This window comes from Babylonia areolata, chromosome 12 (assembly GCF_041734735.1).
Source record: "Babylonia areolata isolate BAREFJ2019XMU chromosome 12, ASM4173473v1, whole genome shotgun sequence".
Taxonomy (NCBI): Eukaryota; Metazoa; Mollusca; class Gastropoda; order Neogastropoda; family Buccinidae; genus Babylonia; species Babylonia areolata.
The window spans coordinates 1,869,557-1,893,529 of NC_134887.1; the positions used below are offsets into that span (position 1 = coordinate 1,869,557).

General features: G+C 43.2%; 1 protein-coding gene and 1 long non-coding RNA gene across 2 annotated transcripts in view; one reads left to right on the forward strand and one right to left on the reverse strand.

Moving 5' to 3' along the window:
- Positions 1 to 19,116, forward strand: part of LOC143288310 (all-trans-retinol 13,14-reductase-like) — a 35,269-nt gene extending 16,153 nt beyond the window's left edge. The window contains exons 5-12 of the mRNA XM_076596665.1: positions 481 to 682; positions 4,182 to 4,379; positions 6,214 to 6,333; positions 6,609 to 6,729; positions 7,551 to 7,681; positions 9,757 to 9,923; positions 11,344 to 11,503; positions 13,590 to 19,116. Of these exons, the coding sequence (XP_076452780.1) occupies positions 481 to 682; positions 4,182 to 4,379; positions 6,214 to 6,333; positions 6,609 to 6,729; positions 7,551 to 7,681; positions 9,757 to 9,923; positions 11,344 to 11,503; positions 13,590 to 13,741 (1,251 nt within the window). The 3' untranslated portion in view covers positions 13,742 to 19,116. The remainder of the gene's footprint in view (positions 1 to 480; positions 683 to 4,181; positions 4,380 to 6,213; positions 6,334 to 6,608; positions 6,730 to 7,550; positions 7,682 to 9,756; positions 9,924 to 11,343; positions 11,504 to 13,589) is intronic.
- A 314-nt stretch (positions 19,117 to 19,430) lies between these two features.
- LOC143287952 (uncharacterized) lies at positions 19,431 to 23,212 on the reverse strand. Its single transcript, XR_013056023.1, has 3 exons — positions 23,094 to 23,212; positions 20,405 to 20,516; positions 19,431 to 19,707 (listed from the first exon to the last, which is right to left on the reverse strand). It is a non-coding gene; the product is annotated as an uncharacterized LOC143287952 (long non-coding RNA).
- Positions 23,213 to 23,973: the final 761 nt, after the last annotated feature.

A 23,973-nucleotide genomic window follows, 5' to 3' on the forward strand; every position in this document is an offset into this window, starting at 1 on the left:
CTCTCTCTCTGTCTCTGTCTCTCTCTCTCCAACACACATACACATACACATACACACATACACATACATACAAACACACCCACTGTATATTAGAATGGGTTTTGCTATAAAATTTTGCCAGAGACAACTCTTGTTGCTATGGGTTCTTATACGTGCGCTGAGTCAGTACGCTCATGCCATGCAGATGACCTTGGTTTTTCATCTCATTCAAATGACTAGCATCCAGACCACCATTCAAGCTCTAGTGGAATAGTGGAGGGGGGGAGTAAATTATGGCAAGTGTGGGATTCAATCTTGTATGCTCAGATTCTCTCGCTTCCTAGATGGATGAATTACCACTTGGCCACCAGTCCACAGACAGTGCTTAGCTGTGTCGTTTGCAGCTGGCCAACAAGAGTTTCAACAGCAGAATGACTGAGACACAAAGCCGTCAAAGCAGACAGAGTTTAACCAGGGAGCAATGGCTGTGATGTTTTGCAGCTGGCCAACAAGAGTTTCAACGGCATCGTGATCCTGAAGGTGTTGCCCAGGTTTGTGGTGACGGTGCTGCTGAAGACAGGCCTGTACCGCCTGCTGTTCTCCTGCTTCAAGTACTCCGCCTTCACTCTGCAGGAGACCCTGGATGGGCTGACCAGCAACCAGGACCTCAAGACCGTCTTGTCCTACATCTGCGGAGATTATGGTGGGAACCTTTCAATATATATACTTTTTTTTTTAAATAGATTTTTATCTAAAATGTTTCTGAAGGGATGCAGGGGTGTGGGAAGTGTCCTATTTATTTTGGTAAGTATTTATTTTACACATTTCTGATCAGAAAATTTTAAGATAGTGCGTGTGTGCGTGAGACAGCTTCTGCTGTTAGACTTGTTAGTCAAAAACTGCCCTTGCTCTGACAGCTGGCACCATCACAGACCTGCCGTACAAGTATAATCAGTCAGTCAGAAGAAAGTTTCCTTTCTCACGATCACAACTTTGAACTTTGTTGTGTCTTTCTATACCAGCGAATACAGTCTGCTCAGCTTTTGAACTTTGTTGTGTCTTTCTATACCAGCGAATACTATCTGCTCAGCTTTTGAACTTTGTTGTGTCTTTCTATACCAGCGAATACTATCTGCTCAGCTTTTGAACTTTGTTGTGTCTTTCTATACCAGCGAATACAGTCTGCTCAGCTTTTGAACTTTGTTGTGTCTTTCTATACCAGCGAATACTACCTGCTCAGTTGTTCACTCAGGATGACTTTTCGGTGTGCATTTTGTAATGAGCTGAGTACACTTTCCTTTTTCTTCTTTTTTTATTTTTCATTTTTTATCTTAAATTGATCCAGACCTGTTCTTTTGTTCCAGAGAAGTCAGACTACAGTGGGTAGTCTGGAAGGGGTTGGATGGGTTTGCAGTAGCACTGTTTTGACAAAGTGACTGTAATAACCTGGTGTTCAGTTGTGTGTGTGTGCTTGTATGTGTGTCTGCGGCGAACTGAAACAGTTATTTTCTCTGGAAACTGTCTGCCAATACCAAATTTGGATTAAACTTAGTGAAAAAAAATCTTTACAGTCACACCAATGATAGGTTAGAAGTCTTCCAGATTATGCTGTATTTCTGGATCATGTTGAGGCTCCAAATCCAGAATATTTTTTGGGCTGTTCCCAGATAGTTGTCTGAATGTTTGTTTAGGTTTGAAGATAGCATGACATCATTTTTCTTGTTGGCAATTAAAAGAAAAGGCATTCAAATTCAGGACAGAGCACATAGAGCAACACTAACTGCACCATCAATGTATTCACTTTGTGTGAATATTTGGAAGAGGATACTAAATTAACTAGAATGAACATAAAAGGAAGTGAATGAACGGCACCTCTCAGTTCGGTAGCATACACCAGTCTGTGCAGATCTGGAGAAAACGGCAACACGTTGCAGTTTGTCTGAGACAAGGGTAATGTCTTCCTTTACCGCAAATGTTCATGACAGATTTTTTAAATGATTGAGATACATCAAAATAACATGATTTATCACCTGAATACAGTAATCAATTTATTGAGCTAAAAAACCATTAATTAAAATACCTACTGTGTACTGCAGCTGTGTTTTAGCCCAGTGGTAAATCTTGCTTCAACAGTAATGGTTCAGTCCAGTTTCCCCCCGCACCCCCTGACCCTCTTTCCACATCTGTTTTTGTTTGTTTCAAGATTAATCGTTTCTGATGCAGAACACACTTTAAATGATTTCTTTTTCATGTCTTTTATCATCATTATTGTTTCTTTACTGCATCAAGTGTGTGTCACAAGTGAGTCTTTAAGGCCTTGCCTCTCAGGTTTTATGATTAGGCCTGTAGGGCTAAATATGTGTGTGTGTTTGTGCGTTTGCTTTTGTTTGCTTGTATTTGTGTGTGTGTGTGTATATGTGTGTGTGTGTGCATGTTTGTTTATGTGTTTGTGTTTTTTTCTAAGAAGCAGAAACACAGCCCTAAATTTTTCCTTGTTCCATCCCACACACACAAGCATGCACGCATGCACCACACATACACGTGTGTGCGCGCGTACACACAGACACACACACACACACACACACACCATGTATCTCCTGCTCTCTCTCCTCCTTACTTAATCTCCCCCTCACTGCATCTCTCATCTGTCCAGCCAAGATCCTCAAACCCTTTCAACCACCAGTTGTGTAGCAGCAGAATATCCTGGGCAGTGTGAAAATGGAAGGTGCATTGGTTGAGTATTGTGGTGTGTGTGATATGTGTGGTGAGAGTGGTGTTGTATGCAATCTGTTTGCGTGTGTGTATGTGTGTTTGAATGTGTTTTGGTGTTTGGCTAGATGTCTATGTTAGTTATGGACATTGGTTTTTCAGTTTGTGTTTAAATGTATGTTTTACTTGTGGGGTTTTTACATTGTACAGTGCAGTTTAGCATTTGTTTACTGTGTGGACTGGATTAGTGTTGTTTGTTGTTGCCTTTGGTGTGGTGTCTTGTTGTGGTTTGTTGTGTTGGCTTTATATATATGTTTTTTTTTATACTTTCTTTTGTTTTTTTGTTTTTTTACTGGAAGTATTGTAACTGTTAAGAGCTAAGAGCAAAAATTATTTGAGTAAGCGCTATATAAATAAACCTATTATTGTTATTATTAATTCACTTAGTACTGCCTGTATGTCCCCTGATTTCCCTCACAGATGGCCCATTTGTATGGGTTAGTAAGACCGGCACAGTAGTGGAGTGGTTAAAGCATTGGACTTTAAATCTGAGGGTCCCAGGTTCGAATCTTGGTGACGGCACCTGATGGGAGAAGGGTGGAGATTTTTCCAATCTCCCAGGTCAACATATGTGCAGACCTGCTGGTGCCTGAACCCCCTTCATATGTATACACAAACAGAAGAATCAGATACGCACATTAAAGATCCTGTAATCCATGTCAGCGTTAGGTGGGTTATGGAAACAAGAATATACCCAGCATGCACTCCTCCAAAAGCGGAATACGGCTGCCTACGTGGTGGGGTAAAAACGGTCATACACGTAAAAGCCCACTCATGTACATGTCAGTGAACGTGGGAGTCGCAGCCCATGAACGCAGAAGAATAAGTAGTATGGGTTAGTAAAATAAAATGACCAAAGAAACGAAGGTGAGAAGTTATGAACTATAGTTTTCCAAACTGATCAGTAACACAGTGAGTTAGTGTGGGACAGTATATAAAACATCCTCCCTTATGCTGTTTTTCAGTGGGATGATGAAAGTATCCAAAATTTTTGTTTAAAATTTCCACACACTGATTAGTTAAAAATCAACCCAGGATAGTACAATAAGTTTGCAACAGTTTGAATTCGGAATGTTTTAAAGCCTTGATTGGGCCCCTTCATCTGAAACAGTTGTCTGCTTCGTGACTGGGAAGAAATTGGGTCAGACACCATTGTTGACATGCACTGTTAATGTGAAGCAGTCACCATGAAAATAACTCTCTTCCAACAAACTCGGCATTGATTGGTGGCAGTGGAGAGTGGAAAAGGTAAATGAAGGTATCTTTATCTTAAGACATCATTATGCAAAGTAGGTGCCACCCCAACTACTTAAAGTGTTTTAAGGCCCCATTGGGGCTTCTTCATCTTGAACGGTTTTCAGCTGTAGGGCCTGGATCGGGGTGCGTCGTCCACAGTGAGTTAACTCTGCATCCCTCAACTCTGTGTGTACCAGGTGTGTTCCCTGAAAACGTGCCCTTCATTCTGCATGCCATCCTCATCCACCATTACCGCAACGGTGCCTACTACCCCGTGGGAGGGCCCTCGGAGATCGCGTACCAGATGACGCACATCATTGAGCGTCACGGGGGACGTGTGCTGATGCAGGCGCCTGTGTCGGAGATTTTGTGTTCTGAGAAAGGGGCTGCCATCGGTGAGTGTGTGCGCCTAGTGAGTGTGTGCGTGCGTGTGTGTGTTGAGATAGGCTCCTCAACCGAGTGCTTAGTGTAGTCCACAAGTTGTCTCCTGAATGTGTGACTCAGATGCAGTGCAGGGTCTCCTTTGTTAGGTGGCCTCTTTATTGATTTTTTTTGTTTTTTGTTTAACTATTATATGTCTTGCTATAGCACTTATTATTGAAGATCTATGCACATTACAATAGCACCAAAAGAACTACACTCAAACACCTTCACACAAACATACACATACAATTAAAGAAATAAGAAAGAGAGAACATTTAAAAGAGATCATTCCATAAAATATATCAGTGTATCAAACATAAAAAGTCAAAACTTAAAAGATAATGACAATAACAAAAGCAAAAATTAAATGATAATTAATTTTAATTTAAACACTCACACACAGATTAACAAACAAAGCAATAAAAAAGACTACAACATTACAATATAAACAGTCCTTAACAAACATTCTTCAAAGAAACATTTGCTCATAACACTTATCAGTAAAAACTGGAAATGTAAACACATATAAGCAATTTAAACACACATGCACACGCGCGCACACACACAGATACATACACACGCACGCACGCGCGCGCACACACACACACACACACACACACACACACACACACTGGAGCAGGCGGGGAGTGAGAGTGATCGACCTGAGAGTGATGCCACTGAAAGTGGGGAAGAAGTTGGATCAGGTGGCTAGTTCAGTTCCTCAAGGAGGCGTCATAGCGTTCAGATAATTCCATATACACTACACCACTTCAAACGAGATGCCTGACCAGCAGTGTAACCCAATGCACTTAGTCAGGCCTTGAGTAGGAAAAATAAAATAGAGTTAAAAAAAAAAAGTAAGCAAATAGATAAAGAAATAAAATCAAATGCTAAAAAAAAAGAAGAAGAAAAAATCAAGTGGTAAAGGAATCTCTGTCTGTAGGTGCAGGGGACGCTGTAGCCACACTGGTTAGACGTGGTACTTATGATCCAGAGTTGACCAGTGATCAGAGTTTGAGGCCCTGTTTTAGCAGAGTGATGTGTCCTTGTGATCCAGAGTTGACCAGTGATCAGAGTTTGAGGCCCTGTTTTAGCAAAGTGATGTGTCTTTATGATCCAGAGTTGACCAGTGATCAGAGTTTGAGGCCCTGTTTTAGCAGAGTGATGTGTCCTTATGATCCAGAGTTGACCAGTGATCAAGAGTTTGAGGCCCTGTTTTAGCAGAGTGATGTGTCCTTGTGATCCAGAGTTGACCAGTGATCAGAGTTTGAGGCCCTGTTTTAGCAGAGTGATGTGTCCTTGTGATCCAGAGTTGACCAGTGATCAGAGTTTGAGGCCCTGTTTTAGCAAAGTGATGTGTCCTTGAGAAAGGCAGCATTGTCTGCTAGTCCTCACCCCATCCAAGTAAGAATGGGTACCTAACTTTGGATGGGGCCAAGTAAGAATGGGTACCTAACTTTGGATGGGGCCAAGTAAGAATGGGTACCTAACTTTGGATGGGGCCAAGTAAGAATGGGTACCTAACTTTGGATGGGGCCAAGTAAGAATGGGTACCAAACTTTGGATGGGGCCAAGTAAGAATGGGTACCAAACTTTGGATGGGGCCAAGTAAGAATGGGTACCTAACTTTGGATGGGGCCAAGTAAGAATGGGTACCTAACTTTGGATGGGGATAAGGTGAAAGGGGAGAATTGGGCCCCGTCTTCCTGTGCTGAGCCCAAGACACAGTGGATAGGAGTTCACTGCCCTGACATCGGTAAAAGACTATGGGATCTTTAACCTTTTTCCTTCAATCTGTACTTGCAGGTGTGCGAGTTGCTCGGAGTTCTGGCAGTGTGGATTTACATGCCAAGTACATCATCTCTGATGCCGGCGCCATCAACACCTTCAGGAAACTGCTGCCTGCCAGTGTGGCTCAGAAATCATGTGAGGAAAGATTTTTTTATACTCAAAACACACACACACACACACACTTGTGCAGACGCTGCGCACGCACACACACAGATACTCAGATACAGATACTCATACATGCACACACACACACACACACACACACACACACACACACACACACACACACACACACACACACACACACACACATATGTGCATGCACACACACACAGCCAGACACATGCCGATTCACACACACACACACACACACACACACACACACACTGTGGACACTGTGGATGTTTCAGGCATGTACCCTGTGGTGGGGGAGGTGGGGCCCAGCACCTCCTTCCTGACCACCTTTGTGGGGGTGGACGGCTCACAGGCCGACCTCAAGCTGCCCTCGGGGAACACCTGGTACTACTCCAGGTAGGCACCGCTTTGGCTGGGTGGAGGTGGGGGGGAGGGGTGGCATCCCGAATCAGGGTGTGTGAGTAAGGGGAGGGTACTGTGAGTAAGGGGAGGGTATTGTGAGTGAAGAGAGGGTACTGTTAGTAAGGGGAGGGAACTGTGTAAGGGGAAGGCACTGTGAGTTAGGGGAGGGTACTGTGTAAGGTAAGGGAATGTACTGTGTAAGTAAGGGGGGGGGTTACTGTGTGAGTAAGGGGGGTGGGGGGTGGGGTACTGTGTGAGTAAGGGAGGGTACTGTGTGAGTAAGGGGAGGGTACTGTGAGTAAAGGGAGGTACCTTCCCTTACCTTAGTCACACATAAATAACGGGAAGGAGGATACATTTAAATGCAAGATGCGGAGATATTCAAGGTGTTTTGTGTGATTCCCAGACATTTGTAACGTCAGTCACTGAGGTCATGTGCCACTCTCTGGCAGGTAGCATGTTGTAATTTCTTTCATGGGTTGTATGACAGATGACCCCTCTCTCCACTGTTGGCTGGGTTTTATCTGGTGTTTTGTGCGTCTTTTTTCTCCTTGATACCTCCCACCCCTACATTCAGTCCCTCACCCATTCTCCACACCCATTGTATGAGTGTGTGTTCTGAAATAAATGAATGCACACATGTCCAAATGACCTGGTAGTGAATAGACCATGAAGCAATGAGGGGAAGAAGAAGAATACTTGGTCGGAGCTGGGTATGGGGAAAAAATGTCGGGTTCCACAGCTACCATGTGGCTTCACATTGTGGTTGGCGTGGTGATGACGGTTGCTGTGATGGCAGTGTTTGTGACTGACAGGAACGACATCAACAAAGCCATGTCAGACTACCTGGCACTGTCGCTGGAGGATGTGGCGTCAGCTCCCATCCCCCTCTGCTACATCTCCTTTCCCTCCGCCAAAGATCCCAGCTGGGAGCAAAGGCACCCAGGTAAGTGCAAAAGTACCCGAATGAGTGCAAAGGCAGCCACACAGGTGAGTGCAAATGCACCCTCTTGGGTGCAAAAGTACTCAGGTGAGTGCAAAGGCACCTGGGTGAATGCAAAGTAGGTGCAAAGCCACCAGGTTTTGTGCAAAGGCATCTGATTTAGTGCAAAAGCACCTGGATGAGTGGGAAAGGGATCATGTTGGGATCTGTGGTTGTTTTCCTGATTACACATGAGCCATGAAATTTGGATGGAAAATGGGATTTAAAAAAACATTTTCCCCACACATTCTAATCATATTGACAATGCACATCTGGGAAAGGTACAAAAGGGGCACAAAAAGCCAAAAATGTTTTTCAAAATCAGGTTTTGATGTATTTTTATTTCTTATTAGATCTACAAGGAGCAGCAATATTCTGCCAAGAATTGGTGCATCAGTCTGATATTTCTAATACAGGTCTCACTCTTCTGAAACATTGCATTTGAAAAGATGACTCAGAGCACAGAAATGCTGTTGTGTTTTACATGATCTACATTCCCCCAAGTGGTTGTTTTGTTGGTGAATAATGTTGGATATGTTTTTAAGTTGATGGTTGTTTTGTTGGTGAATAATGTTGGATATGTTTTTAAGTTGATGGTTGTTTTGTTGGTGAATAATGTTGGATATGTTTTTAAGTTGATATTCATACAGAGTATGTGTGTTTAGTTTATAATTCATGATAACACAGTGATGAAAGCAGCAGCTTAATTTCATTCAGAAAAAATATTTGTGCATAAGGCTCATCACTTACTGTGTAATATCACAAATCTCCAAATTTATCTAATTACCGTCCACAATTTGTCAGTTGCTTTCAAATTGTATTGTTACGCGTGCACATGCTAATATTTTTCAAGTGTACAAACAGTGGTCAGCTTATGCCATTACTTGGAAGGAAACGGTATATATTTACTAATGTGTATATTTTTGTCTTATTATTTTCTTTCATTTCCATATTAATGTTTTGCACTAACCAAGTATAGGCTCTCAAGGACTGATCAGCGTGTTGGGTTAATGCAAAGGCCAGGGATCTGCTGCATCTGGTCAGGCATCTGCTGCATCTGGTCAGGCATCTGCTGCATCTGGTCAGGCATCTGCAGCCACTACCTTTTTCTGTGGACAGGAAAGAGTTTGGCTTATGGTTGACTTGAGCAGTGTACAACTGGCTTTTAGCTGTGTCTGGCTACAACCTTTTGTTGGGATTAGGAAAGAGTTTAGTGCTGTTCGGTCAATGGTTTACTTGAGCAGTGTAGAACCAGCTTTTAGCTGTGTCTGACCTCAACCTTTTGTTGGGATTAGGAAAGAGTTTAGTGCTGTTCGGTCAATGGTTTACTTGAGCAGTGTAGAACCAGCTTTTAGCTGTGTCTGACCACAACCTTTTGTTGTGATTAGGAAAGAGTTCAGTGCTGTTCAGCCAATGGTTTACTTGAGCAGTGTAGAACCAGCTTTTAGCTGTGTCTGACCACAACCTTTTGTTGTGATTAGGAAAGAGTTCAGTGCTGTTCAGCCAATGGTTTACTTGAGCAGTGTAGAACCAGCTTTTAGCTGTGTCTGACCACAACCTTTTGTTGTGATTAGGAAAGAGTTCAGTGCTGTTCGGCCAATGGTTTACTTGAGCAGTGTAGAACCAGCTTTTAGCTGTGTCTGGCCACAACCTTTTGTTGTGATTAGGAAAGAGTTCAGTGCTGTTCAGCCAATGGTTTACTTGAGCAGTGTAGAACCAGCTTTTAGCTGTGTCTGGCCACAACCTTTTGTTGTGATTAGGAAAGAGTTCAGTGCTGTTCAGCCAATGGTTTACTTGAGCAGTGTAGAACCAGCTTTTAGCTGTGTCTGGCCACAACCTTTTGTTGTGATTAGGAAAGAGTTCAGTGCTGTTCGGCCAATGGTTTACTTGAGCAGTGTAGAACCAGCTTTTAGCTGTGTCTGACCACAACCTTTTGTTGTGATTAGGAAAGAGTTCAGTGCTGTTCGGCCAATGGTTTACTTGAGCAGTGTAGAACCAGCTTTTAGCTGTGTCTGACCACAACCTTTTTCTATGGACAGGAAAGAGTTCAGTGCTGATCATCACGCTGGCCAACTGGGAGTGGTTCCAGTCGTGGGAGAAGGAGCGGAAGGGTCACCGTGGCGAGGACTACGAGGGCATCAAGAACACCATCGGTGAACAGATGTGGAGAGTGTGCTGCCACCTCTTCCCTCAGCTGGACGGAAAGGTGATAGGGGTCATCAGTGTGTGTGTGTGTGGTGTGTGTGTGTATTGGTATGAGTGTTGGTGTGCATGTACTTGTTTCGGTGTGTGTGTTTTTGTCTGTGTCTGTGTGCTGTGTTAGTGTTAGTATGTATGGTGTGTGTGTGTTGGTCTGTGTCTGTGTGCTGTGTTAGTGTTAGTATGTATGGTGTGTGTGTGTTGGTCTGTGTCTGTGTTCATGATAAAGTATTGTTATGATCTGGAGTGATTGTCGTGAGTATTTGTCAGAGTTCTTGTTGCCATTTATAGAAACTGGAAGTCGTGATGAAGACAGGGAAAGTCTGGAACTTGAACAGATATGTATTATGATGTTAAAGCAATGCTTCCAGTGGAAACCACAACACAACACATCACAGCACAACACAACAGAACACCACAACACAACACATCACACCACAACACAACGGAACACCACAACACAACACATCACAACACAACACAACACATCACACCACAACACAACAACACCACAACACAACACATCACACCACAACACAACAACACCACAACACAACACATCACACCACAACACAACACAACACCACAACACAACAGAACACCACAACACAACACATCACACCACAACACAACACATCACACCACAACACAACAGAACACCACAACACAACACATCACACCACAACACAACAACACCACAACACAACACATCACACCACAACACAACAGAACACCACAACACAACACATCACACCACAACACAACACATCACACCACAACACAACAGAACACCACAACACAACACATCACACCACAACACAACACATCACACCACAACACAACAGAACACCACAACACAACACATCACACCACAACACAACACATCACACCACAACACAACAGAACACCACAACACAACAGAACACCACAACACAACAGAACACCACAACACAACACATCACACCACAACACAACAGAACACCACAACACAACAGAACACCACAACACAACAGAACACCACAACACAACAGAACACCACAACACAACACATCACACCACAACACAACACAACACCACAACACAACAGAACACCACAACACAACACATCACACCACAACACAACAGAACACCACAACACAACAGAACACCACAACACAACACATCACACCACAACACAACAGAACACCACACTGTAACAGCACAGCACAACACAACAGAACACCACAACACAACACATCACACCACAACACAACGGAACACCACAACACAACACATCACACCACAACACAACAGAACACCACAACACAACACATCACACCACAACACAACGGAACATCACACCACAACACAACAGAACACCACACCGTAACAGCACAGCACAGCATTAGAAGAGCCTGTCTGAGTGGTGGAGTGCGTTGTGTCCACAGAGAGACTACATGGAGGTGGGCACTCCAGTCACCAACCAGTACTACCTGGGCCAGCCGTCTGGGGAGATGTACGGCCTGGACCAGGGCCGCAAGCGCTTCACGCCTCAGGCCATCGCCACACTGCGGGCAGACACCGACATCCCCGGGCTCTACCTGACGGGTCTGTGTCCCCAGTATCATTTTATTATCATCTGTGTGTGTGTGTGTGTGTGTGTGTGTGTGCCTGTCTGTGTGTGTGTGCTTGTGAGGGCATGGTGTAAAGAAGCTGAAGCTTACCTATTTTACCGTCAATAAAACATTTGCCATTTGTCTGTCTCTCTAGTCTGTCTGTTTTTTCCAGTCTGTCTCTCTCTCCAGTTGTCTCTGTCACTACCAGTCTGTCTCTGTCTCTCCAGTTGTCTCTGTCACTACCAGTCTGTCTCTGTCTCTCCAGTTGTCTCCATCACTACCAGTCTGTCTGTGTCTCTCCAGTTGTCTCTGTCACTACCAGTCTGTCTCTGTCTCTCCAGTTGTCTCTGTCACTACCAGTCTGTCTCTGTCTCTCCAGTTGTCTCTGTCACTACCAGTCTGTCTCTGTCTCTCCAGTTGTCTCTGTCACTACCAGTCTGTCTCTCTCTCTCCAGTTGTCTCTGTCACTACCAGTCTGTCTCTGTCTCTCCAGTTGTCTCTGTTACTACCAGTCTGTCTCTGTCTCTCCAGTTGTCTCTGTTACTACCAGTCTAATTCTGTCTTTCCAGTAGTGTCACTACCAGTCTGTCTGTGTCTCTCCAGTTGTCTCCATCACTACCAGTCTGTCTGTGTCTCTCCAGTTGTCTCCATCACTACCAGTCTGTCTCTGTCTCTCCAGTTGTCTCTGTCACTACCAGTCTGTCTCTGTCTCTCCAGTTGTCTCTGTCACTACCAGTCTGTCTCTCTCTCCAGTTGTCTCTGTCACTACCACTCTGTGTCTCTCCAGTTGTCTCCATCACTACCAGTCTGTCTGTGTCTCTCCAGTTGTCTCCATCACTACCAGTCTGTCTCTCTCTCCAGTTGTCTCCATCACTACCAGTCTGTCTCTCTCTCTCCAGTTGTCTCTGTTACTACCAGTCTAATTCTGTCTTTCCAGTTGTGTCACTACCAGTCTGTCTGTGTCTCTCCAGTTGTCTCCATCACTACCAGTCTATCTCTGTCTCTCCAGTTGTCTCTGTTACTACCAGTCTGTCTCTGTTTCTCCAGTTGTCTCTGTCTCTCCCAGTCTCTGCCTTCATTCTGCCCTGTATGTCTGTGTCATGTTCTGTCCGTGATGGATTGAAGGTTACTAACGCATTGTGGAATGACAATCACAACCTGGTGGTGGTGGTGGTGATAATGGTGGTGGTGATGATAGTGGTGGTGGTGGTGATGACAGTGGTGGTGGTGATGATGATGATGGTGGTGGTGATAATGGTGGTGGTGGTGATGACAGTGGTGGTGGTGGTGATAATGGTGGTGGTGATGATAGTGGTGGTGGTGGTGATGACAGTGGTGGTGGTGATGATGATGATGGTGGTGGTGATAATGGTGGTGGTGATGATGATGATGGTGGTGATGATAGTGGTGGTGGTGATGACAGTGGTGGTGGTGGTGATGACAGTGGTGGTGGTGATGATGATGGTGGTGGTGATGACAGTGGTGGTGGTGGTGGTGATGATGATGGTGGTGATGACAGTGGTTGTGGTGGTGATGATAGTGGTGGTGGTGATGATGGTGGTGGTGGTGATGATAGTGGTGGTGGTGATGACAGTGGTGGTGGTGATGATGATGGTGGTGATGATAGTGGTTGTGGTGGTGATGACAGTGGTGGTGATGATGATGATGGTGGTGATGATAGTGGTGGTGGTGATGACAGTGGTGGTGGTGATGATGATGGTGGTGGTGATGATGATGGTGGTGATGACAGTGGTGGTGGTGGTGGTAATGGTGGTGGTGATGATGATGATGGTGGTGATGACAGTGGTGGTGGTGGTGGTAATGGTGGTGGTGATGATGATGATGGTGATGATGACAGTGGTGGTGGTGGTGATAATGGTGGTGGTGATGATGATGATGGTGGTGATGACAGTGGTGGTGGTGGTGATAATGGTGGTGGTGATGATGATGATGGTGGTGATGACAGTGGTGGTGGTGGTGGTAATGGTGGTGGTGATGATGATGATGGTGGTGATGACAGTGGTGGTGGTGGTGATGATGATGATGGTGGTGATGACAGTGGTGGTGGTGGTGTGCAGGTCAGGACGTACTGCTGTGTGGCTTCACCTCTGTCCTCTATGCGGGCATGATCTGTGCCTCCCAGATCCTTCGGCGCAACGTCCTCTCCGACTTCAACAAACTGCGCGAGCAGCTCAAACAGCAGCAAGGCACTGCCAGAAAAGCCGAGTGAGGGGAAGGGAGGGGAGAAGGGTGGCTGTATTCGTTTGGAAGAGTCGTGAGTTGCAGGCTGGATGGACTGGCCTTGAGAAAAAGGTGTAGTGTGAGTGGGTGGGGTAAGGGGTTTGGAGGGGGTGACTGAGACGTGGCTAGCTGTAGGTTAGGATGGGGTTTTTTTTTAGTTGTTTTTTTGTTTGTTTGTTTGTTTCTCATTTTCTTAATATTTTGAATGAGTCTTTTATTTCCAGTGGTTCAGATACTATCTCCTTGCCCATTATTTTAAAGACATTCAAACACACACACACACACACATAACACATATCTATGTTTATCTGTTTGTTTGTCTTATATAATATGTGTGTATGTGTTTGTGTGTGTGCGTGTGAGAGAGAGAGAACAATGAACAATAAATTCTTGTTGAATTACATCATATGTTTATGTTTTTATTTTTTCATTGAAAAGGTTTGTACTTTTGAGATACTGTTTGAGTTTTAAGAGAGAGAGAGAGACAGTTTTTGTTTTTTTTCTTTCTTATTGGAAAGCTTTATGAATTTTTTTGAGTATTGATTGTTGTTTTCATGCATACTGATATATTTTTTTGGTATTGTTTGCTTTACAATTTAGATGAGATATTACCCTGTGCATTTTAGTGTATGAGCGCATGTGTGTGTGTGTGTGTGTGTGTGTGTGTGTGTGTGTGTGTGTGTGTGTTTATAGATACAAAGACATTGATCAAGGATTTTCTTGGCTTTAATTGTTGGATATGGCACTGGCAGTTTACATCATGACAATTTGTTTATCAGAACACTTGCACGGGCATACATCATTGAACTTTCCTTATCAGGACAGTTTGTTTATCAGAACACTTGCACAGGCATACATCATTGAACTTTCCTTATCAGGACAGTTTGTTTATCAGAACATTTGCACGGTTATACATCATTGAATTTTCCTTATCAGGACAATTTGTTTATCAGAACATTTGCACGGGCATACATCATTGAACTTTCCTTATCAGGACAATTTGTTTATCAGAACATTTGCACGGGCATACATCATTGAACTTTCCTTATCAGGACAATTTGTTTATCAGAACACTTGCACAGGCATACATCATTGAACTTTCCTTATCAGGACAATTTGTTTATCAGAACACTTGCACAGGCATACATCATTGAACTTTCCTTATCAGGACAATTTGTTTATCAGAACACTTGCACAGGCATACATCATTGAACTTTCCTTATCAGGACAATTTGTTTATCAGAACATTTGCACGGGCATACATCATTGAACTTTCCTCATCAGGACAATTTGTTTATCAGAACACTTGCACAGGCATACATCATTGAACTTTCCTTATCAGGACAATTTGTTTATCAGAACATTTGCACGGGCATACATCATTGAACTTTCCTCATCAGGACAATTTGTTTATCAGAACACTTGCACAGGCATACATCATTGAACTTTCCTTATCAGGACAACTTGTTTATCAGAACATTTGCACGGGCATACATCATTGAACTTTCCGTATCAGGACAGCTCAGCAGAAAGATACCAAGGAAATGTGTAACATATTAACCTGTTCACTGCATTAGACATATAACATATTAGCCTGTTCACTGCATTAGACATATAACATATTAACCTGTTCACTGCATTAGACATATAACATATTAACCTGTTCACTGCATTAGACATACAACATATTAACCTGTTCACTGTATTAGACATACAACATATTAACCTGTTCACTGCATTAGACATATAACATATTAGCCTGTTCACTGCATTAGACATATAACATATTAACCTGTTCACTGCATTAGACATACAACATATTAACCTGTTCACTGTATTAGACATACAACATATTAACCTGTTCACTGCATTAGACATACAACATATTAACCTGTTCACTGCATTAGACATATAACATATTAACCTGTTCACTGCATTAGACATATAACATATTAACCTGTTCACTGCATTAGACATATAACAGATTAACCTGTTCACTGCATTAGACATATAACAGATTAACCTGTTCACTGCATTAGACATATAACAGATTAACCTGTTCACTGCATTAGACATATAACAGATTAACCTGTTCACTGCATACATGACAGGTCAACCTGTCCTTCCGCTTTTGATGGCCAGATTGCCTTCTTTACGGGTTAACTTGCCTTTGGGCTTTCCTGAATTTTAGTTCAACCAGAAATAGAAATAGCATCATAACTGTCCATCCCAGAAGAAGGTTATAATTCAATCATGAATAAACATGAGCGCAGTCCTTGTATGGTGTGTGGCATGATCTGTGGCAGAAAGTGTTAACCAGCCTCCAGCCCAATCACCTAGTGAAGGGAACATTCACAAACATTGCAGACGACACCAGTCAAGCTCAGGCAAACAAAGGTGGTTCTTATGACCCAGATTACACCGCAGACACTGATTGTCGTGAGTTGGACAAAGCCTCGTAGCACAGATGGGGCAAATTAATTGCTGAAGCACATTGTTGGCATGGGGGGTTGTTTGGGGAGTGTGTGTGTGTGGGGGGGGGGTCGGGGGGGGGGGGTTAGGGAGTGGGTGTGGCAGAGGGAAAAGGCCTGACGATGAGCACAACAAAGACATGGCAGAGAAGGGAGGAGGGGGAAGAAGGGTGGCTGGGGGTTTTGATGATTGCACAAATGTTGTTCCAAAAGGTGTGCGGTCCTGAATGGAATGTTGGTCCAGTTACAAACACCTTGGATTCCACGGCTCCATTTGGTGCATTTTCCTTTTTTTTTTCCTTTTTTTTTTTTTTTGCATGCTTGTTTTTGTTGCTGTTTTCTTTTCTTTTGAACCATTCACAATGACATAGCTTTGTATTGGTCATCCAGAAACATAAGATTATGTAGCGAGAATCTGCTTTGTTCTACCAGCTTAAAATTGAAATCTGCACATCCCATCATTTCAAAAGTGCTTTCAATGGAAAGCTCAGTAAATGTTGTTTCAGAAGAAAAGGTTTGCATATTTTGACAAAGAATGCAGAATGTTTTGTTAATTTATACCCATTTTCACTGAAGATTCCACTTTCACTGAAAATTCCATTTTTACTGAAGATTCCTAGGCAGAGGCCCTGCAGCAGGAGTTATGTTTCCCTGGCAGTGAACTTTGTGACCTTTAGCTGCCTGACATGCAGGCACTGAAACAAACAGTTTCTACAATTTTCAGTGTACTGTCTGGCTAGATATTGCAAGTGATTATAAACATGTATGGTGATGCTAAATCATGTGATATGGCCAATGATAAAATTTCTGAGATTTTTTAGTTCAGGTGTTGGGGTGAAACAAGGAGAAAGTCTTTCCCCAATAATATTCACATTGTTTTTAAACGACATGGAGTTTCACTTTGAAGATGATCCAGATGGACTGACAACTGAGATAGAGAGAATGAATATGAGTGAACAGGACTGTTATTTGAAGAAAAAACAACAACCCCAAACCCACCACCATTTGTTCTGTTTTATGCAGACACCACGGTGATTTTCTCAGAGACAGCCACATGCAGGTTTGCAGAATGGTCTGACAGCAGTGGAGGTGCACTGTAAAAAATGAAGGTTAATTCTGAATGCCCAAAAGTGGAAACCGGTAAATTTATCCAGGGGCAAAGTTATAGTATTGTTTAATTTTGATGTCAGTGAGGACAAAACAGTTCTCCCAGTTCTTACGTTAGTTGTGCAATTTGGGGTTTTGATAGGTCTGAAGACGGGCGCAACAGCCGAGTGGTTAAAGCATTGGACTTTCAATCTTAGGGTCCCGGGTTCGAATCACGGTGACGGCGCCTGGTGGGTAAAGGGTGGAGATTTTTACGATCTCCCAGGTCAACATATGTGCAGACCTGCTAGTGCCTGAACCCCCTTCGTGTGTAAATGCATGCAGAAGATCAAATATGCACATTAAAGATCATGTAATCCATGTCAGCGTTCGGTGGGTTATGGAAACAAGAACATACCCAGCATGCACACCCCCGAAAGCGGAGTATGGCTTCCTACATGGCGGGGTAAAAAGGGTCATGCACGTAAAAGCCCACTCGTGTACATGCGAGTGAACGTGGGAGTTGCAGCCCACGAACGCAGAAGAAGAAGAAGATAGGCCTGAAATTGTGGTAAAAATGCACTTGAACTTTTACAAACTAGTTGTGAAACTGAGACATTCCACCCCATCTTTTGCGGTATTTGATGAAACTGGTCACTTTCCTGTGTCTGTCTTTGTAAAAAGCAGAATGCTAGCAGTTTGGTTTAAACTTGTTACAAACCAGAGTACATCAAAGAAATTTTCAGTTGTTCACAAACGTCTTTTCAATTAATACACCACCAACATGCATCAGAACCAATACCTGAAAAGTTTTCAAACCCTTTTGAATAAAATTAGATTAAGTAGTTACTGGTTGTTCAACAAAGTTTTGATGTACATCCCACATGGTTTGAAGAGAAAGTTAAACATTGTTTTAAAGATCACTTTTAGCAAGACTGGTATAGACATGCAGATAAAGATACTATGTATATTAATTACCAAAGTTTGACCAAGATGCTTATACAGTGTTACTAAATAATTGTGTCATTGAATTAGCAAAGTTTAGGTTATTGGGTGACTCAGGAATCAAGCGGCATGCACTGCCCGCATGTGGATAGTGTTAAAACAGTGTTGTTGTCTACCTACTGCTGCTGTTTTATTTATGTTGGATGCCTTCATATATTTTGAATATGTGCGCATACTAAATTTTATTTTAATCCATTTCTTTGTTCACCACTGTGTATTTATATGTACTCCGTTGTTGGTCTTGGTCCAGATATGTGAACTGGGTATCCCCATCTTTGTATTTGTGTTCTGCAAAACAGTTTTTTAAGAATACTTTCCATTCAGGTATTCTTTTCCTTGTACTCTTCTTTTTGCTTTTCATTTATGTGTTAAACTTAGTGTATGCCACTGCTTGAATGAATATTTTTGTTTTTAAACCAAAGCTATAAAAATTTGAGAAAAAAAGAAACATTGGTTAAGATAACAGCAATTAGAGTTTCATCCTGAATCACACCAAATCCAAGAGAATTTTGACAAGGTCATCAGTATGTATCTCCATTGATTTAATGATATGGTACTTTTTTAATAATGAGACGAATTTTTGTTAATGTCAGTATAACAAATGAATAATCTTTTGCAGATGATTGTCATTGTTGCTATGTATGAGACCTTGTTCAGTGATAATGTTGATGTCATCCAGGAGTTGGCTCATTAATTTTTCATTTGGGGAAAAAACAAAGTGTTTGTTTTGAAGTTTGTGGTTCTGTTTGTCCTTGACCTTGCTGCATGCAGTCTGATTAAAGGTGTGTTGGTGTGCTAGGTAGTAACTTCTCTTTGGCTGATTGTGATATGAGTGCTAGCATTGCTGTGATAGTTGAATGACCAAACTGCTGTTGGGAGAGAGAGGGAGATTCAGTGTGGAGACAGGGAGAAACAAACCAAAAACGTGTGTATAAATGTGGAGAAGATAGATTGTAAAGACATTCATTCATACCTGTTGAGATTTTAACAGAAAACTTCACATCTCACTCCTCTCAGTCAGCCATGTTCATGTGCATAAAAAAGAATCACAGGAGACGGATATCTTTGCAAATATTTAAAAAACAAAACAAAAAAACTTAAAAATTCACACGTTCACTCACACACTCATACTAAAAAATGGTTTAAGGGCAACAACACACAATACACTGCACAACACATAACAAAAATACTCAATCCAAGTCCGTTTCACTCCAGTCCTCGGATCCGGACACAGGCTGCTCTTCAGCGCCTTCACAGTTTAGACACAGGCTGCTCCTCAGCGCCTTCCCCACAGCTTAGACACAGGCTGCTCCTCACCGTAGCGCCATCAGCAGTTACTGCTGCTGCTGCTGCTGTTGCGGCTGGGTCTTGGCCCAGTGCCAACCCACAAGCTCTTTAAACCAACATAAAAATACTTTCAGTTCATCTTGTCTTGTCCACAAGTCCCGTCAGTCACATGTGTGTGAGTGGGGGCGTGTGTGCCCTGTACAATTTCACTAGCGTCCCTAGGTTCAGTCACACATCATCCTCACCATTAAATTACCAGTTATAAAGTCATAATTCCTTGGCTATCATCTTCGTACTAGTAGTTATCTTTTAGCTTCTTTCTGTCTTTCAAATGCAATCACATGTTTTCCAAGCAAGCGCTAGTAATTACACATCACTAATTTATATTCCATTATTCCAGTGTTGCGAAGAATCAAATCAAATCAAATTATGGTGCTCAGGGCCTCGCCAACCACTAAGGCCATCTCAAGGCTATCGCCACATTAAGCGTTAAGAAGTCTCAGTGGAAATTATTCTAATAATGATACAAAGATGAGGTAAAATGAAGTGTAAGCAAAACAATATTCTTTTCTCCCTGTCACAGGAGCAATGACATTATGAACACTTTGACAAAAAGGAATCTTGCTGCCAAGTTTAGAAACAGTATGATAATATAATAACATTGCGTTTTTTAAAAGACCCAAAAGCAAAACGACCATCAAATGCACATACAAATAAACTTATCCAAATTAATCCATCGACACTATAACAATGAAATAAAATAAACACCAGAAATATTCTAAGTTGTTTTTTTCCACTCTCACCTGAGCACTAGGGTCTCAGAGCCAAAGTTCCCTGTGACTGTAAGCCGAACGGCCGCACAGATGGGTGACAAACAAGTTGTGACAGAGAGCATGCATCTACCTGAGCTGTCACCTGAACATCCATATATGAAAAAATAAATCTTCACTCGAGCACCCCATGCACCTCGTGCAACCACGCATATAACAAAATTGCCTCTTTCAAACAAAGTGTAATGCCACACGAAAAAACGTCTGCTTCGATGTGTGTGTGATGACTTTAATCACATAGTTTAATCCAGATATATTAGAGTTTGTGAGAGACGAGTACACATTTACACACACACACACACACACGCACGCACATACACACATACACATATGCACACACACACACACACACATGCACAAACATACATGCAGGCACACATGCACACACACTTGCTAACTAATGCGCACACACACACACTCAGATACACAGAGAGACACACAGACTCGCACAGACAGACAGACACACTCAGAAAATGACACACACAGGCACGCACGCAAGCACACACACTCACACAGTGCTGTCGAGCATGCATGCATACTCACACACAAACACATACACACACTCAGACACAAACACTCAGAGACACACAGACACACATACTGATTCACACAGACAGCCAGACACACACATACACCAACATGCACGCACTCACACACACACACACAGTGCAGGTACACTATGCATGTACATGCATGCACACACACTCACACTATGCCGTCAAGCAAGCATAAGGTATGAAATAGTTTGTTAAATTCAGTTTTTGTCCCTGCTCTGTGCATCATACCAGAGCTCGCACATTAAAATTGTCTGCATTTGTAGGCTGTAACATCCACTTACGTATGAGTGAGCTTTTACATTCATGATTGTATCCCTGCCATGTGGACAGCTGGGTTCCAGGGCTGTGCATGCTGGGTATGTTCTTGCTTCCATTACCCACCAAATGCTGAATTGCTGGGTATGTTCTTGTTTCCATTACCCACCAAATGCTGAATTGCTGGGAATGTTCTTGTTTCCATTACCCAACAAATGCTGAATTGCTGGGAATGTTCTTGTTTCCATAGACCACCAAACGCTGACATGGATAACAGGATCTTTACTGTTCACATTTGATCTGCCTGCGTATACACATGAAGGGTGTTCAGGCACAAGCAGGTCTGTACATCTGTTGACCTGGGTAACAAAAAAATGACCAGGATTCGAACCCTGGATCCTCATCTGACCACCAAGAAACATAGTCCAGATTCTGGACCTATCTACTGTCTCAACTGGTGGTCTGCCAGAAACATGTTGCTATTTGTGCCATTACATGCTGTGTGATAGTGTGTATGATAGTATTGTTCGACTCAGAACAGCAGAGGAGGCAACTGCTGTCCCAACTATCTGGGCTAGAATTTGATTGGAGTGGAGAGTGTCTTGCCCACTCTTGCTCACTCTCTCAGCCAAGAGGGTTTTAGGACAGTCAGCATTGGGATGGCTCCCAAAAGCCATCTAGCCCCCAAGGCTGCAGCACTAAGAGCCAGTGCAATCTTGCCTCCTTGTTTGAGAGTCTAGCATCCAGACCACCTCTCAAGGTCTTGTGGAGGTGGAGAAAATACTGAAGATTATGGGATTTGATCCTGTGTGCTCAGATTGTGTTGCTTACCAGGTGGACACAGTAAAGGGGATTTCATCCTGTGTGCTCAGATTGTGTCGCTTACCAGGTGGACGCAGCAAGACTAGGCCATAACTCCTCTATGAAGGCAACAGCAAGTTTGTTGGCAGCATCAACAGACTTACTTTTACTTATCTTATGAAGCTGAAGGTAAAGAACTTTACACAGGTGGTTCCCATGAGTTTCCATCGTGAGGGATTAATCCAGGTAAAAACCAAGATAGCGGACAGAACTAGAGAATGAAATTTCTATGTCAGAACAAACGATAGACATATTTATCTGCTTGAGCTTATTTTCATTACCAGTCAACATGAGTTCTGTTTTGTCACCATTCATTTTTAGTTTGTTTTGTTTCATCCACTTTGCTACATTTTCTAAACCACTTTTAAATTTAGAAGCCAAATATGGAATTTCAGAGGGAATAATAGAATCATGCAGCTGAGAATCATCAGCAAACAGATGATAGTGAGATACAGACTGTTGGATGATCAAACTTAGACGTTGTGTGTACATTGTAAAAAATACTGGTCCCGGGACAGAACCTTGTGGTACCCCATATCTGAGCTCAGATGAAACAGACTGGTTTCCATTTATAAGGACAGAATGTGTGTGACCTGATAAATAGAATGAAACCATTTCAGAACGATACCATTGAGTCCAAACACATCACACAACTTTCTGACCATAATGTCATGGGTTATTGTGTCAAATGCTGCAGAAAGGTCCAGCACTGACAGAATGGATACCTTGCCTGCATCAGACGCTAGCAACAGGTCATTGACCACACATAATAAGGCCTCCCTTACCTTACACATTACCCTCCCTTTACTCATAGTACCCTCCTTTTACTCACAGTACCCTCCCCTAACTCACACAGTACCTTCCCCTTACACAGTACCCTCCCCTTACTTACAGTACCCTCTCTTTACTCACAGTACCCTCCCCTTACTCACACACCCTGAGTCAGGATGCCACCCCCTACACCTCCACCCAGCCAAAGCGGTGCCAACCTGGAGTAGTACCAGGTGTTCCCCGAGGGTAGCTTGAGGTCGGCCTGTGAGCCGTCCACCCCCACAAAGGTGGTCAGGAAGGAGGTGCTGGGCCCCACCTCCCCCACCACAGGGTACATGCCTGAAACATCCACAGTGTCCACAGTGTGTGTGTGTGTGTGTGTGTGTGCGTGTGTGTGTGACACTGCCACATTCACTCCAGTTCACAGGGCGTGGAGACTCACACAACGTTCACATTCTTACTTCATTCCAACCCAGGAGTTCACAACATAAACGAGCACTTGGAAAACGAAAATGTATTTTGAACAAAAAAGGTCTCCCAAAGCTAGGCAAGAATGATAGAACAGAAAACTGGGTTTTACCACAAGGTCATTGTGGGCTGGTCTCAAATGACCACCAGGGTCGGGTCAGTTGTGGCTGGTCAACATTGACCCCCCCCCCTTAATCCCCCCCCCCCCCTTAATCCCCCCCCCCCCCCCCATCTTTATTTGGAAATTACCCCTGTGCTTTTAATCAGGTCACAGTGTGTGTGTGTGTGTGTGCGTGTGTGTGCGTGCGCGCTCACTATGACTGACACCTACCCATAGTTAAGTGTGCCATGGGCTCGTTTTTAATGGGAGGACTGGGATCACGTGTCGTCAGTCGTAGGTCACCTACTGACTTCAGAGATCGTCTTTGGAACTCAATGGTGCTAAGTTCCCTGTCCGTCAAAGCAGGTGTCTGTGTGTCTTGGGCCTGTTAGATACCGGGATTTCTCGTCAGACTGCGGAAGCATACAGTCTAGTAATTGTCACGTATTTCCAGACCTGTTTTTCAGTGTTGTTGTCATCCTCATCCACAAACACAGGAGAGAGGGGGGGAAAACCCAAATTAACTTCTT